Source organism: Scyliorhinus canicula, chromosome 16 (genome assembly GCF_902713615.1).
Source record: "Scyliorhinus canicula chromosome 16, sScyCan1.1, whole genome shotgun sequence".
NCBI classification, from domain to species: Eukaryota; Metazoa; Chordata; class Chondrichthyes; order Carcharhiniformes; family Scyliorhinidae; genus Scyliorhinus; species Scyliorhinus canicula.
This window is the reverse complement of record NC_052161.1, coordinates 100,501,637-100,518,571: the sequence shown is the minus strand read 5'-3', so window position 1 is coordinate 100,518,571 and position 16,935 is coordinate 100,501,637. Positions and strand designations below refer to the sequence as shown.

General features: G+C 44.9%; 1 protein-coding gene across 30 annotated transcripts in view; it reads right to left on the bottom strand.

Moving 5' to 3' along the window:
- Nucleotides 1-16,935, bottom strand: part of LOC119979278 (eukaryotic translation initiation factor 4 gamma 3-like) — a 504,690-nt gene that overhangs the window by 22,521 nt on the left and 465,234 nt on the right. For all 30 annotated transcript variants that reach the window (XM_038821282.1, XM_038821283.1, XM_038821288.1 and 27 more), the window contains 4 exons: nt 14,564-14,760; nt 11,484-11,599; nt 9,482-9,654; nt 4,582-4,707 (listed from right to left, as the gene is read on the bottom strand). In XM_038821282.1, coding sequence (XP_038677210.1) covers nt 4,582-4,707; nt 9,482-9,654; nt 11,484-11,599; nt 14,564-14,760 — 612 coding nt within the window. The remainder of the gene's footprint in view (nt 1-4,581; nt 4,708-9,481; nt 9,655-11,483; nt 11,600-14,563; nt 14,761-16,935) is intronic.

The following is a 16,935-nucleotide window of genomic DNA, read 5'->3' as shown; positions in this document are numbered from 1 at the left end:
CTGATCAGTAAGGGTGTGGCATTCGAAGCTGGGAGAATTGTGGCAGATAAGGGGAGCAGGTATATAATGGTGAGTGGAAAGTCGGAGGGGGTGTTTTTGAACGTCTACGCTCCGAATTGGGATGATGTGGAATTTATGAGACGCATGCTAGGCAAAGTCCCGGACTTAGAGTCACACAACCTGATCATGGGGGGAGACTTTAACACAGTCATTGACCCCGAGCTGGACCGGTCAAAGTCCAGGACAGGGAAGTGACCGGCAGTGGCTAAGGAACTGAAGGGTTTTATGGAGCAGATGGAGGGGGTGGGATCACTGGAGATTCGCGCGGCCGAGAGCGAAGGAGTTCTCTTTTTTCCTCCCACGTTCATAAGGATTATTCCCATAGACTTCTTTGTCTTGAGCAGGGCGTTGATCCCAAAGGTGGCAGGGACAGAATACTCAGCAATCATAGTCTCGGACCATGCCTGCACTGGGTGGACCTGCGGCTTAGTGAGGAGAGAGGTCAGCGCCCACTCTGGAGACTGGATGTGGGGCTGCTTGGCACAAAGAGGTTTGCGGGCGGATTAGCAGGAACATCCAGGATTATTTGGAAACAAACTTTACCCAGGGTGGGGTAGCAGCTGCAACGGTCTGGGAGGCTCCAAAGGCAATTGTCAGAGGGGAGCTCATCTCGATCCCAATGGGAAAAGAGAGAAAGAGCAGAGAGGGAGAGACTGGTGGAGGAGATGCTCCGAGTGGACAGGAGATACGCGGAGGTGATAACTGAGGGAGCGGTGGAGTCTGCAGGCGGAGTTGGAACTGCTGACCACAGGAAAAGCAGTAGCACAGCTGAGGAAAGCAAGGGGGCAGTCTATGAGTATGGGGAGAAAGCGACTAGAATGCTGGCACACCAACTGCCAAAGAGGAAGGCGGCCAGGGAAATCGGGGGAGTAAAGAATAAGGAGGGTAACATGGTCTTGGATCCAGGGGGGTGAACGGAGTTCTATAGTAAACTATACGAGTCGGAGCCCCCGTGGGAGCGGAAGGGATGAGGCAATTTTTCGACCAGTTGAGGTTTCCAAAGGTGGAAGAGGACCTGGTGGAGGGGCTAGGGGCTCCAAATGAATTGGAGGAGATTGTCAAGTGTATAGAGGGCATGCAATCGGGTAAAGCCCCGGGGCCAGACGGTTATCATGCAGAATTCTATAAGAAATTTTCGGAAATATTGAGCCCACTCCTGATGAGGACCTTCAACGAGGCTAGAGAAAGAAACCATCCCCCCAACAATGTCACAGGCCTTGATCTCACTCATTCTTAAACGAGGGAAGGACCTGGAACATTGCGGTTCATACAGGCCGATTTTGCATTTAAACGTGGATGCCAAATTGCTAGCTAAGATTCTGGCCACTAGAATTGAGGATTGCGTCCCAGGGGTGATAGAGGAAGACCAGACTGGGTTTGTTAAAGGCAGACAACGCAATACCAATGTCCAGAGACTTTTGAATATTATGATGCCCTCAGAGGTAGGGGAGGCGGAGGTGGCAACAGCGATGGACGCAGAGAAAGCCTTTGACCGGTGGAGTGGGAGTACCTGTGGGACATGCTGGGGAGGTTCGGGTTTGGCGAGGGCTTTATTGGCTGGGTGAAATTGGTGTATCAGGCGCCTGTAGCAAGTGTATGTACAAACCGGCTGAGGTCGGGGTACTTTGAGCTTCACCGGGGAATGAGGCAGGGGTGTCCCCTCTCCCCGTTACTATTTGCCCTAGCTATAGAACCGCTAACTATGGGGCTGAGAGCCTTGAGGAACTGGCGGGTCTGGTTTGGGGGTGGGGGTGGGGGTGGGGGGACATCAGGTCTCGCTATATGCGGATGATTTGCTCCTGTACATTTCGGACCCTGTGGAGGGGATGGGGGAGGTTCTTCGAATCCTGAGGGATTTCGGTCGTTTCAGGGTACAAACCGAACATGGGAATGAGCGTGTTGTTTGTGATCAAGGCCAAGGGGCAGGGGGAGAGACTGAAAGAGCTGCCGCTCAGGAAAGTTTTCGTTACCTGGGTATACAGGTGGCCTGGAAATGGGATGCCCTGCACAGGCTCAACCTGACCCGGTTGGTGGAGCAAATGGAAGGGGACTTTAAAAGGTGGGACATGCAACCGCTGTCACTGGCAGGGAGGGTGCAGACCGTGAAAATGACTGTCCTCCCCAGATTTCTGTTTGTCTTTCAGTGCCTCCCCATCTTCATCCCCAAGGCCTTTTTTAAGCAGGTGAGTGGGATCATTACAGGCTTTGTGCGGGCGAATAAGACCCCGCGAGTAAGGAGATCGCTGTTAGAGTGCAGTCGGGGCGGGGGGGGGGGGGGGGGGGAAGGGTGTTGGCGCTGCCGAACGTTCACAACTACTGCTGGGCGGCCAATATAGCTATGATTAGGAAGTGGTCGATTTGGGGGGGGGGGGGGGGGGGGGGGGGAAGCAGCTGGAGGCGGCGTCATGTTAAGGTACTAGTCTGGGACCTTTGATAACGACTCCTTTGCCGTTCTCGCCGACCCGTTACTCCACAAGTCCGGAGGTGGTGGCGACAGTGGAGGAGGTACAAGAAGGTGGATGGAGCGTCGGTCTGGACCCCGATATGTAACAACCACATGTTTGCCCCGGGTAGGATGGATGGTGGGTTCCAGAGTTGGCAAAGGGCAGGCATCAGAAGGATGGGAGATCGGTTCATAGACGGAATCTTTCCCAGTTTGAAAGTGCTAGAGGACAAATTTAATCTGTCACCAGGAAACACCTTTAAATATCTGCAAGTACGAGCCTTCCTGAAAACACAGGTAGTGGCCTTTCCGACGCTGCCGCCACTGAGGATACAGGACAGGGTGGTCTCCAGCACCTGGGTGGGGGAGAGGAAGGTATCAGATATCTACCAGGTGTGGGATGTACCTTATACTGTAGTATTAAGGGTAGAACCTGCCTGCTTGTTCCGCCCAGCAGGCGGAGCATAAGAGTCTGTGTTTCACCCACAGCAGTCATTCTGTACCGGAGCTGCTGGGGTAATTACTTGTTCATTAAAGCCTTCAATTAGACTACAATCTCGCTTCAGTAGTGATTGATCGTGCATCACCAGGAACTACAGGAGGCGGAGGAAACCCCGGTGGAAGAGCTCAAGGGCAAGTGGGAGGAGGAGCTAGGTGAGGAATTGGAAGCGGGTCTGTGGCCAGAGGTCCTGAGCAGGGTTAATTCCTCCTCATCATGTGCCAGGCTCAGTCTAATTCAATTTAAGGTGGGGTCCACCGGTCACACAGGACAGCAGCGAGAATGAGCAAGTTTTTTGGGGTAGAAGACAGTTGTATGAGGTGCAAGGGCAGCCCTGCAAACCATGTCCACATGTTTTGGGCATGCCCAGAGCTTAGAGAGTTCTGGCAAGGGTTCGCGAGGGCAATGTCCAAGGTGCTTAACACATGGGTGGTGCCGAGTCCAGAGATAGCAATCTTTGGAGTGTCAGAAGATCTTTGGAGTGTCAGAAGACCTTAGAGTTCAGGGGGCGAACGAGGCCGATGTCTTGGCCTTTGCTTCCCTAGGCAAACAGATTTTATTAATGTGGAGGGACATGAAGCCCCCCCCCCTCCCCACCGAGTGTAGAAACTTGGGTTAACGACATGGCTAGGTTTCTCAGCCTCGAGAAAATAAAGTTCGCCTTAAGAGGGTCTAAGCTAGTGTTCTCTCGGAGGTGGCAGCCGCTCATCGACTTTCTCGGGGAAAATTACAATAAGATGTCAGCAGCAGCAATCCGTAAGGGGGGTTGGGGGGGGTGAGTGCTTCAGTGGGATGGTGTGGGGAGACTGAGTCGTGTGAGGTAATGTCTGTTTAATTGTTATTGTACATTCTCTTTTTGCACTATGTTAATGTTCACTTGTTTGTTTTATTATTGTTACTACTGTTTTATTATGAAAAATTCTGCAAAACCTTAATAAAAATACTTTTTAAAAAAAGGATTGAGAGTGTAGGACATATCCGCAAGGGTAGCCAGAGTAGCTTTCTTTCGTTCTTGCATTTCAAGGTCTTAAATTAAGCACAATTTTGCCTGGTGTTTCAAGAAGCTACTTCCTGATTTACTGACTCAAGATATTTGACTTTTTATTTCTATTATTGAAATTTATAGTGAATGTTAAAACAGTTTATGTACCAGTTGTACTTTTAGATCCAAGGTGGCAGGCTAGGTGGATTGGCCATGCTAAATTGCCCCTCAGTGTCCAAAGATGTGCAGGTTTGGTGGGGTTACAAGGTTAGGGCGGGGAAGTGGGCCGAGGTAGGGTGCTCTTTCGGAGGGTCGGTGCAGACTCGATGGGCCTAACAACCTCCTTGTGTACTGTAGGGATTCTATGGGTCCCTCTCCATGGAAATAGTTCATAAGACCTTAAATGAAACCTAATGTTTTTTCCAAAATGATCACCTTAATACTTGCAGAATATAATGCAAAGCTGTCAAAATAAAATGCCAGCAAAGCAGCCAAATGAGATAAGAAATTAGATATCTTTAACATGTATGAATAACTATTACAACAAAATGTATTATCTGTGCAATGGAGGACTTGATTTTCTTAAAACATTCTTACGTAAATAATTCTCTCATAGAGATTCCTCCTTCTTGTAACATGGGAGTCACAAGTTCACCCAGGTACAGCCATATATGTGGTATATCAATGGCCATATCCTCTGCCAATTCCAAGAGTTCTAAAAACCTGAAATGGAAAAAATACTCTTTGAGCACAATATTTCAGCCAACCTCAGAATAAGCACATTCAAGTTAGTAAGAAAACACACCCTGCATTTTCTAATAGACAATCCGTCACACTACTATATTGACAGAAAAGAAATCAAAACAATGTCATGCTCGACTGTACCTTTTTTGCATCCTCCGCCTCCCAGCCTCTGTGCCAACAATGGCTCAGTCTGGTCCCTCAAAGCCAGGTACAGATGAACGTCAAATATATATACAGTGCATAGTATGTTCAGCCTGCACATGTAGTAGGTGCTTAGTGTTAGAGACAATACTGGATCTGCTATTTTGGATCATTATTGCAGTGAAACGCACATCTTCTGTGCTTGGTTGATATGAAGTGCAATGCATTCAGAGCATTGTTTTTCATCAACTGCTCTGTGGGGAGATGGTGGCATAGTGGTATTGTCACTGGACTAGTAATCCAGACACCCAGGGTAATGCTCTGGGGTCCTGGCTTCAAATCCCACCATGGCACTTCGTGAAATTTGAATTCAATAAAAATCTGGAATTAATAGACTAATGATGACTGTAAAACCATTGTCGATTGTCGTAAAACCCATCTGGTTCATGAACGCCCTTCAGAGAAGGAAATCTGCCGTCCTTACCTCGTATGTCCTACAGGTGACTCCAGACCCCACAGCAATGTGAGTGGCTTCACTGCCCCCCTCTGAAATGGCTGAGTGAGTGACTCCATTCAAGAGACAATAAGGGAGGGATTTCGGAGAACTGAAAACAGCTGTGCTCCAAGAAGGGACCATGTGTAGGAGGGGGCCATTTAATAATCTAATAATAATAATCACAGTGGGCTAAGACAGCTGGCTTGTAATGCAAAACAAGACCAGCAGCGCGGGTTCAATTCCCGTTCCAGGCTCCCCGAACAGGCGTCGGAATGTGGCGACTAGGGGCTTTTCACAGTAACTTAATTGAAGCCTACTTGTAACAATAAGCGATTATTTTGGGCAGCACGGTAGCATAGTGGTTAGCACAATTGCTTCACAGCTCCGGGGTCCCAGGTTCGATTCCCGGCTTGGATCACTGTCTGTGCGTTCTCCCCGTGTGCGCATGGGTTTCCTCCGGGAGCTCCGGTTTACTCCCACAGTCCAAAGATGTGCAGGTTAGGTGGATTGGCCATGCTAAATTGCCCTTAGTATTGGGTGGGGTTACTGGGTTATGGGGATAGGGTGGAGGTGTGGGCTTGGGTAGGGTGCTCTTTCCAAGGGCCAGTGCAGACCTGATGGGCCAAATGGCCTCCTTCTGCACTGTAAATTCTATGAAAAAAACTCTGATATCATCTGTTTGAGGACTGGAGTCCTAAACGCCAATTATACCGAAACCTGAGTGTAAGTAGTTTAGACAGAGAACACTGTAAATTGAACCTCAAGCCTAAAAATGAATTCAGTAGTTTACTGAAAAAAAGCATAGAAAAATAGAAAATAGAGGCAGGAGGAGGTCCTTCGAACCTGCTCCACCATTCATTATGATCATGGCTGATCAAGTTCAATACCCTGATCCTGCCTTCTCTCCATATTCCTTGATCCCTTTATCCCAAGAGCTATATCTAATTCCTTCTTGAAATTACACAACGTTTTGGCCGCAACTACTCTGTGGTAGCAAATTCCGCAGATTCACCGCTCAGTGAAGAAATTTCTCCTCGCCTCAGTCATAAAAGTATCCTCAAACTATGATCCCTGGTTCTGGACTCTCTCACCATCGGGAACCTTACTTTTAGAATTTACCCTGTCTAATCCTGTTAGAATCACTGTTTAATCCTAGAACATAGAACAGTACAGCACAGAACAGGCCCTTTGGCCCTCGATGTTGTGCCGAGCATTGTCTAAAACCAAGATCAAGCTATCCCGCTCTCTGTCATTCTGGTGTGCTCCATGTGCCTATCCAATAACTGCTTGAAAGTTCCTAAAGTGTCCGACTCCACTATCACAGCAGGCAGTCAGTTCCACACCCTAACCACTCTCTGAATAAAGAACCTACCTCGGATATCCCTCCTATATCTCCCACCCTGAATCTTATAGTTATGTCCCCTTGTAACAGCTACATCCACCCTGTTAGAATCTTGTAAGTTTTTATGAGATCCCCATACTCTTCGAAACTTCAATGAATATAATCCTAACCAACTTAGTCTCTTCTCTTCGTATGATAGTCCCACCACCCCAGGAATCAGCCTGGTAAATCTTTGCTACACTCCCTCCATAGCCAGAACATCCTTCCTCAGACAAGGACACCAAAACTCACACAATACTCCAGGTGTAGCCTCACCAATGTCCTATACAATTGCAGTAAAATATCCCTATTCCTATAGTCAAATCCTCTTGCTATGAAGGGAAACATTCCATTTGCCTCCTTTACTGCCCGCTGTACCTGCACGCTTACTTTCAGCGACTGATGCACGAGAACACCAAAGTCTCACCTTGTATCCATCTCTCTCAATTTACACCGATTCAAATAATCTCCTTCCTATTTCTGCTACCGAAGCGGATAACCTCACATTTATCCACATTATACCGCATCTGCCATGCATTACCCACTTCACTCAGCTTGTCCAAATCCCGCTGAAGCATCTCTGCATCCTCCTCACAGCTCATTCTCCCACCCAACTTTGTATCATCTGCAAATTTGGAGATAATATATTTAATTCCCTCATCCAAATCATTAATATATAACGTAAACAGTTGGGGTCCTAGCACAGATCTCTGCGCTACTCCACTAGTCACTGCATGCCAATCAGAAAAAGATCAATTTATTCGAACTTTTTACTTCCTGTCTGCGAACCAGTTTTCTGTCCATCTCAACACACTACCCATATTCCCATGTGCTTTAACTTTCATATTAATCTGCTATGCGAGATTAGCCTTCTTGTCGAAAGCCTTCTGAAAGTCTAAATAAAGCACATCCACCGGTTCTCCCTGGTCAACTAGATACATCTTCGAAAAATTCTAGTAGATTTCTTCAAGCACGGTTTCTTTTCGTAAATTCATGCCGACTTTGTCTGATTACACCACTGCTTTCCAAATACTGTGTTGTAAAATCCTTGTTAATGGATTCCAGCAACTTCCCTACTACTGACGTTAGGTTCACTGGTCTATCGTTCCCTGTTTTCTCTATATCTCCCTTTTTACATTCACTACCCTCGAATCTGTAAGAACTATTCCAGAGTCCAAAGAATTTTGGAAAATGGCCAACAATGGATCTATTATTTCTATGGTCACTTCCTTAAGTACTCTGGAATGAAGATTATCAGGCAGGCCCTGGTGATTTGTCCACCTCCAATCCCATTAACTTCCCCCAAACCATTTATTTACTATTACTCATTTCTTTCAGCTCCTCACTAAAACTTCTGTTTCTCAGAACTTCCGGTACATTATTCATGTCTTCCTTTGTGAAGACAGAAACAAAGTACAAATTTAGTTCCTCAGCCATTTCTTTGTACCCTGTTATGAATTCCCCATTTCTGACTGTAAGGGGCCTACATTAGTTTATCAATCTTTTTCTCTTTACATACCTTTGGAAACTTTTACAATCAGTTTTTATGTTCCCCGCTAGTTTACTTTCAAATTGTACTTTACCCATTTTAATCAATTCTTTGGTCTGCCTTTCCTGAAATTTATTTGTTCCCAATTCTCAGGTCTATTTCTTTTTCTTGATAATTTGTATGTCTCTTCTTTGGATCTAATACTATCTCTAATTTCCCTTGTAAGCCATGGTTTGGCCACAGTTCCCTTTCTACTCTTGCGTCAAATAGGAATTCACCTGTTCGTTCCTTGCATGCCTGCCATTGCCTTTCCACTGTCCTTCCTTTCAGTAATGTTTCCCAGTTTGTCATAGCCAGCTCATGCCTCATACCATCAATTACCTTATTGAAGTTCAGGACCCTGGTCTCAAAATCAACTACCTCACTATTCACCTTGATAAGAAATTCTACCATATTATGGTCACTCATCCCCAAGGGTTCTCTCACTAGATTGCCAACGAATCCTTTCTTATTACGCAACACCCAGCCCAAGATGGTCTGTTTTCTTGTTGGTTCCTCAACTGGTCCACAAAACCATCCCACATACCCTCCAGAAATTCCTCTTCTATTGTACTGTGTCTAATTTGAGTCACTCAATCTATATGCGAATGAAGTATTGTGGTGATATAAAGGGTGTTGATATAAAGGGCAACATATTTCAGTATGTATAATAGGAGGGAGTGACTAGAGAGGCAATTAAACCGTTCGTTTGTTAAATGCCAATCTTTGCTCACCCTTAGTTATTATCCAACTCACTCTAATGATAAACTTAATATCCAGTTAAACTGCTAATCATGTGATAACAGAGCTTTGCTCAGTACTAGGATACTGCAAGGAATCCAGCTAAATCGAGGCCTCTGAAGTGATGATTTGTGTGAACATAAAAGTATCAGCGGCCGTAAATGAACATGACCGTGATGTTCTCTTGATGTCCTAACTCTCATTTCCTTGCCACAATACCTGGCGCAGGCATAGAATGTCTACCAGAATTGGCGATGGAATAGTCACTGCAACTCAAAATGGAATTAGCTGTATAAATGCTTCGAGGCAGCTTAATGTGGAGGGCCTTCTACAAATGTGACATGCTATAACTGCTTGTTTTGCATAGAATCAGTAGATTTCACTCCCTTTCTAAAGTTCTACTCATTGCAATACTAAAGTGCAAGATATCATTGCACATTATTCTCCTTCATCAAGTGCCACGCACCCTTTGAAAAATTCATCCTTGGGTAGTTTTTCTGCCTGAATCAGCTGGTAGAAAAGCTGACCCATGTGCTCTCTTGTTATTTGACTTCTCTCCAATGTTGATTCCACACCAACTCTCACAAAGACATGGAGTAGGCTCAGTGAATTCAATTCATCCACGCACTGGAGTGCTTCCTGTAACGAGAAAACAATTCTAGTCAAATTATACTTATTTCCTAATAGTTTCCTCTCCATTTTCTGTTTTACTCATTGTCAACACTTTCCTTAGAACCACAAATTAATCCAATGCTGCACAAAGAGTAACATTAATCACAAGTCTCAAAAAATGGGAACTCAAGTCGCCTCCTCCACCTTAATAAATTATCTTTTCACAAATGTTTTTCTTCCCTTCCACTCCTCTGGTTTCCTGCTCCAACATAGCTTTGAGGTTAGTGGGCATTAAAATGTGAAATTTAAGGAACAGGGCTAGGGGTGGAGAGTGCAGAGGAATTTAGCTCCAAATTGCAACTGAAGGATGTACAGGTATTCCAAAGCATGACAGACAAGAAGTTGGATTTGAACCAGCCAAGGACTGCTCGGATTGAGCTAATGAGACCGGCGATGAACCAAATAAGCAAATGCAGAAAAGTGTTTTATGATTATTGAGAGGAATATTTGATAAGTTTTAAGACAAACATAAACCCTCAATGCGCCACAATTTATAACAGGAATTTAAAAACTCTTCCTCTCCTTTTATCCCCATCCATAAAGTAGCCTCTTATATCTCGCACAATCAGGAGTTCAAAGAGTAATGTCACCAGGTCACAGGTTAATTGACTACAAGCAAATATAGACATTAGTAACCTCACTAGTTTACAAACAAGCAAATCCTCAAAACATGGAGTAGGATGAAACTGAGACCAGAGGTGTAAGGAAAAGCCTCAAAAAGCAGGCTTCGAACTGAAGTGCAACAATTTTGGAGATATTTGACAGCATTTTAAAATTAACAAAAATAACTGGGTTCAAAAACATGGATTCAGAATTTTCCATAGAGTATACAGGTTTTCACGAACTTTCCCTGGAAAATTCAGTATTCAGGTTTGGAAAATTGGAGAAACATTTAAAAAATATTTGTTCATGGGATGTCGGCATCACTGTATCGGCCAGCATTTATCAACCATCCCTCATTGCCCTCCAGATGGCAATGAGCCACCTTCTTGAACTGCCCCACTCCGTGTGATGTAGGTATACTCACAGCACTGTTAGGGTTGACCCAGTGATGGCACGGTGACACAGGAGTTAGCACTGCTGCCTTACAGCTCCAGGGTCCCAGATTCAATTCCGGCCTCGGATGACTGTCTGTGTGGAGTTTGCACTTTCTCCCTATGTCTGCGTGGGTTTCCTCCGGGTGCTCCGGTTTCCTCCCACAGTCCAAAGGTGTGCAGATCAGGTGGATTGGCTCTCCCCTGAGCGTCCAAAAGGTTAGGTGGGGTTACTGGGTTACGGGATAGGGTGGAGGCTTCGGCTTCAGTGGGGTGCTCTTTCCAAGGGCCAGTGCAGATTCAATGGGCTGAATGGCCTCCTTCTGCACTGTATACTCTATGACAATATATTGCTAAGTCAGGATAGTGTGGGACTCAAAGGGGAACGTGCAGCCATGAGTTTTGAAGGTGCTGTCTGAGGAGTCTTGACAGTTGTTGCAGTATATCTCGTGAATGATACACTGCTGCCAATGTATATCGGTGGTGGTGGGAATGAATGTTTGTGGGTGGGTGCCAATCAACGAGCTGTTTTGTCCTGGATATGGACTACAGGTTCAAGAAGGCAGCTCACCACCATTACCGTCTTAAGGGCAAAAAAGGATTGCCAACCAATGCTGACCTAGCCAGCGAAGCCCTCTCATCCCGTAAAAATGAATTTAAAAAAAACAATTCAGAAATCATGTTTTGTCAGTTGTGATATAAATTTCTTACATTTAATAGTTAGCCGTGAACTATAACGATGCAAATTTTGTGAATATTCACCTTGTAATCATTAATGTGCAAAAACTCATCAATAATGGATTTTGATTTTTTCTCCATCTCCTCTTCAGAAAGACTGGGTCCAGGGGAAGCATCAGCAGGAAGAACTTCAGGCTTCACTGCAAAAGAACAAATTTTAAAAAGGTTTCTTTGGTGTACTAGTCGGTTATATACTGTCAGAGCCTAATTAATTATTGATAGATTTCTCTAAAAGTAAGGAAAGCAACATATTAGCTACTGTAAATTCAAGTTATAGTATCTCCATTGTCACAATCTTCTGTAAATTCTTACTCGCGTGGTTGGACCGCAGGATTCTGAGGCAAAAAACCTAGAATTTAAAGTAATAGAGATCCTGCTACAGAAATATTAAGTCTGTTCATTGGTTTCAATGCCTGAGAGACATTGCCAGTTTCATGTAGTGATTACACTTTGTGACATCATTGCTCGTCACAGCAATGTCATCAGATGATATGAAGCTGGCATCAGAGCTTTTGTCTCTATCATGTACCCAAATATTTCACCAGGCACCCACCCACCTGACCAACAAAAGAGGGCACCAATTGCCTGTAAAGAAAGATTTAATTGTGCAAACTTGTACGTTATTGATATTGAAACACCTTTGGAATTAAAGGCCGATAAATAAATCCTCTATTTCAACTGTAATAAAGTTACTTTCATGTGGCAACCAACAAAGAATAAATAAGGCCGTGGACAGCACGGTGGCACAGTGGTTAGCATTGTTGCCTACGGCGCCGAGGACCCGGGTTCGAATCCCGGCCCTGGGTCACTGTCCTTGTGGAATTTGCACATTCTCCCCATGTCTGCGTGGGTTTCGCCCCCACAACCCAACAAAAATAGACCACATCTTTACTTAGAGTGAGGCACCCTAGATTGCATGCAGGTTATGTGGCTGATTTTTCCCTCCCTTGCCCTTGAGCGCACAACCCAATTTTATCAACCTGTTGTTACCTCACCCAAGATTAACTAAATCAACACAATATGGATTTAAGACTCAACATTTCTTAGCAACTTTGCCGTTACCAAATGAGCCACTAGGGTGCTCTATTAAAGTATACGGCAGTTTATTTCCAGTGATGTTTTGAACGGAAAAAAAGTGTCACTCACTTTTGGCCTTTCATCTTGCCTTTCTCTATAGGCCATATAATTCCTACAGGAGGCCATTCAGGCCATCAAGTCTGCACCTACCCTCTGAAAGAGGACTTTACCTAGGCTCACTCCCCCGTAACCTCATAACCCCACCTAACCTACACATCTCTGGACACTAAGGGGCAATTTAGCATGGCCAATCCGCCTAACCTACACATCTTTGGACTGTGTAAGGAAACTGGAGCACCCAGAGGAAACCCATGCAGACACGGGTAGAAAGTGCAAACTCCAGAGTCACCCAAAGTGAGAAGTGCCATTAATATCTTTTCCCATTGTTCCTACATTTCTTTTTATATGCTCTCAATTTTGTTCTGTATTTTGTCTGCAGTACCACCTCTCCTTTGTGCCTCCCACTCATTGTATTCCTCTGACATTAGCTCTGTTGCTCATATCTTCTTACATTTTCTAAAGTCCAAAACATGTATCAAGTGGCAGCAATAATCTATCATGTCAGAGGTGGCTAAAGGAGCTGAGTCAGCATGTAAAGGCTGAAAACTGAAACCCAATGGGGTGCGAAGAGAGACAAATACGTCTCCCTTAAGGCAGATTACTTTCCTGCCGCTGTTGAAGTGGAAGCAGCAGTGGGATGCTCAAAGCCTGTGCAACACGGAGCTGAAAGAAACTGAGATGGAGCAACAATAATGGTGCGCATGGATCAAGTATGCATGAATCAAGAACAACAAAGAACAAAGAAAAGTACAGCACAGGAACAGGCCCTTCGGCCCTCCAAGCCTGCACCGACCATGCTGACCGTCTAAACTAAAATCTTCTACACTTCCGGGGTCCGTATCCCTCTATTCCCATCCTATTCATGTATTTGTCAAGATGCCCCTTAAACGTCACTATCGTCCCTGCTTCCACTACCGCCTCCGGCAGCGAGTTCCAGACACCCACTACCCTCAGTGTAAAAAAACTTACCTCGTACATCAGAGGATGGGAAGGGGAACAGTGTAATAGCATTAGAAAACTTCAGTAAACGACTAACACTCGAAGGCGACAAGACCCAAATAAACTCAAGTACGGAGCAGTGAGCAACCCAGACTGAAAATCCAGGTGGTTCCAACAAATACTGAAACTTGCACACAATCAATTTTTGAATGAGGCTGTCACTTCTCCTATCTTGTTGATGAATAGGCCCACCAATAAACTGCTTCTGACCAATCACAGATCAATCAGGTGTTTCAAAAGAGAGAAATGTTTAAAACATATATAAATTAGAGGGCAGTGGCCGAAAAGTCCCCAAGTGCCAACTGTTTATTGCATTATTCTCTGTTCATTCCGTCAGCAGGCTTAGAGTGGCAAAGGCCCACAATCTTTATGCTCACTAGGGCGGCACAGTGGTGCAGTGTTTAGCACTGCTGTCGCACGGCACTGAGGACCCAGTTTCGATCCTGGCCCAGGGTCACTGACGATGTGGAGTTGGCACATTCTCCCCATGTCTGCACGGGTCTCACCCCCACAACCCAAAGATGTGCCGGGTAGGTGGATTGGCCACCTTAAATTGCCCCTGAATTGGAAAAAAAAGAATTGGGTACTCTAAATTAAAAAAAAAATCTGGATGTCACTTAGTTTCATGTTTACAATATAGGGAGTATTAAAGGGAGAACACAAAGAGTATACATCAAATAATACTTTTAGAAAGGTCCCCGTTTGGCACAAATTATTTGACGCAATTGAGTTAGTATTTTTCCTTATTAGGATGACCGCTTTGTGACTGCCTTGGGGCTAAAATACTGTAGGCCTTGGTGTGAGAGATTGCAAAAATTAACAATGCAGAGTGTGCAATTTCAATCACTGATTTCCTAATGATTGAAGAAAAGAAGATCCAAGTGACATTCTTTGTGCAAAACCTAGTCTCGTGTTGGGTACAATCGGAATGGCCAATGCACCTGCATGATGCTGGAATTGCAAATTACCATTTTCCTTAGTCTGGTTCCTGTCTCCCTCCACACTCTTCTCCTCGGAGGTACTTGTGGTTTGCTGTACAATTTCAAGGACTTCCCTCCTCTCCTCTTCTCGTGCTCGATCATCAAACAACTCCTTGTTGCTGCTCACACGCGTGATGGCCGGCCGAGCTGGTTTATCATTCTTCTCTCTTCCAGTACTGCTTCGACTATTTGGGTGGCAGGGGAGGAAAGGAACAAAAGTGACAATCTTTCTATCATAAAGTTACGCATTAGCAACTGGAAGGTGCTTGTAAGGAAATAGAACAGTATAAAAATGAATATATGTATTCGTAAACCTCAGGTATTTACCCAGAAATTGATGAAATGTGGAACTCACTATCCTTTTTTTTTCTTTTTTATAAATTTAGATTACCCAATTATTTTTTCCAATTAAGGGGCAATTTAGCGAGGCCAATCCACCTACTCTGCACATTTTTGGGTTGTAGGGGCGAAACCCACGCAGACACGGGGAGAATGTGCAAACTCCACACAGACAGTGACCCAGAGCCGGGATCGAACCTGGGACCTCAGCGCCGTGAGGCGGTTATGCTAACCACTTGGCCACCGTGCTGCCCTGGAACTCACTATCCTAAGGAATAGTTGAGGCCATTAGCATAGTTGCATTTAGCAGGAAGTCCGATAACCATGAGGGAGAAATGACTAGACTAATATGTTGACGGAGTTGGATGAAAAATGGTTGGAGGTGGGGCATGGGGAGGCTTGTGGCCAGCATTACCATTAGCATAGACCTTTTGGGCCAAATGGTCTGGTTCAATGCTGTAAATACTGTGCAACTTAATAAGATAAGGGCCCCATAGTTTGTTTGACCTCATACCCCACAATATGAATCCGACCAGGGTTATCTATCTGATTTCCTCCTTTAACATCCAGGAGTTCTTTACTTCTAGAAGGGAGTAGCAATGTTTTAGATTCAGGTAAAATTCTGAAAGTAAAAATCAAATATCAGACTACGGTGGGAATCCATGTGAAGTTATTAAGACTCACTGACATCAGGGGTTTGTTCCACCTGCCATGGGTTTTACAGCCCAAAAGTTATCAACTGTAACTAAATACATTATCATGGAATAAGTCCGATAAATTTTGTACATTTTATTTGTTACTGGTCAAGTTCAAGGTGAGTCTAGGTTTATCAAGTAGCAGGTAAGACGGTCTTCAAGCTTCATAGACATAGAACATACAGTGCAGAAGGAGGCCATTCAGCCCATCGCGTCTGCACCGACCCACTTAAGCCCTCACTTCCACCCTATCCCCGTAACCCAATAACCCCTCCTAAACTTTTTGATCACTAAGGGCAATTTAGCATGGCCAATCCACCTAACCTGCACGTTTTTGGACTGTGGGAGCACCCGGAGGAAACCCACGCAGACACGAAGAGAACATGCAGACTCCGCACAGACAATGACCCAGTGGGGAATCGAACCTGGGACCCTGGCGCTGTGAAGCCACAGTGCTACCCACTTGTGCTACTGTGCTGTCCTTCATTAGTATACAACACACAATATTAGATATCATGGCGGTACAGTGGTTAGCATTGCTGCTGCCTCACAGCGCCAGGGACCCGGATTCAATTCCGGCTTTGGGTGACTGTGTGGAGTTTGCACATTCTCCCAGTGTCTGCGTGGGTTTCCTCCGGGCGCTACGGTTTCCTCCCACAGTCCAAAGATGTGCACGTGAGGTGGATTGGCCACGCTAAACTGTCCCTTTGTGTCCAAAGGTTAGGTGGGGTTATGGGGTTACAGGAATAGGTTGGGGATTGGGCCTCGGTAGATTACTCTTTCAGAGGGTCAGATAGCCTTTTTCAGCACTGTAGGGATTCTATATCTTGGGAGATTTAATTGTGCTAAACAGGATTATTGTAATAACATATCACAATTAATCTGACACACCAAACGAGTTGTAATATTACACTCTAACTGGTGCTCCTGTTTGAATACTACACAGAATGGTTACAGCACAAAAGGAGACAATTCAGCCTACTGTGTTGTGTGTCAGCACTCAGAGAAATTTAGCTCATCAAGATATTGCTCAGTTCTTGCAGCACGGCAACTTTCTCTCCAAGTGCTCATCTATTCCCTTTTGAAATCTATGATTGAATCTGCCCCCAAAACACTCTCAGATAGTGCATTCCAGATCCTAACTATTCGTCATGTAAAAAGGCTTTTCTTTGTCAATCACCTTAAACTGCTGTCCTTTAGTTCTTGACAATGGGTACAATTTCTCTTTATCTACTCTGACTCTGGTACTCAAGATTGTGAACACCTCTATCAAATCTCCTCTCAATAGAACACCACCAGCTTTCTCCATCTAATCACTTAACTAAA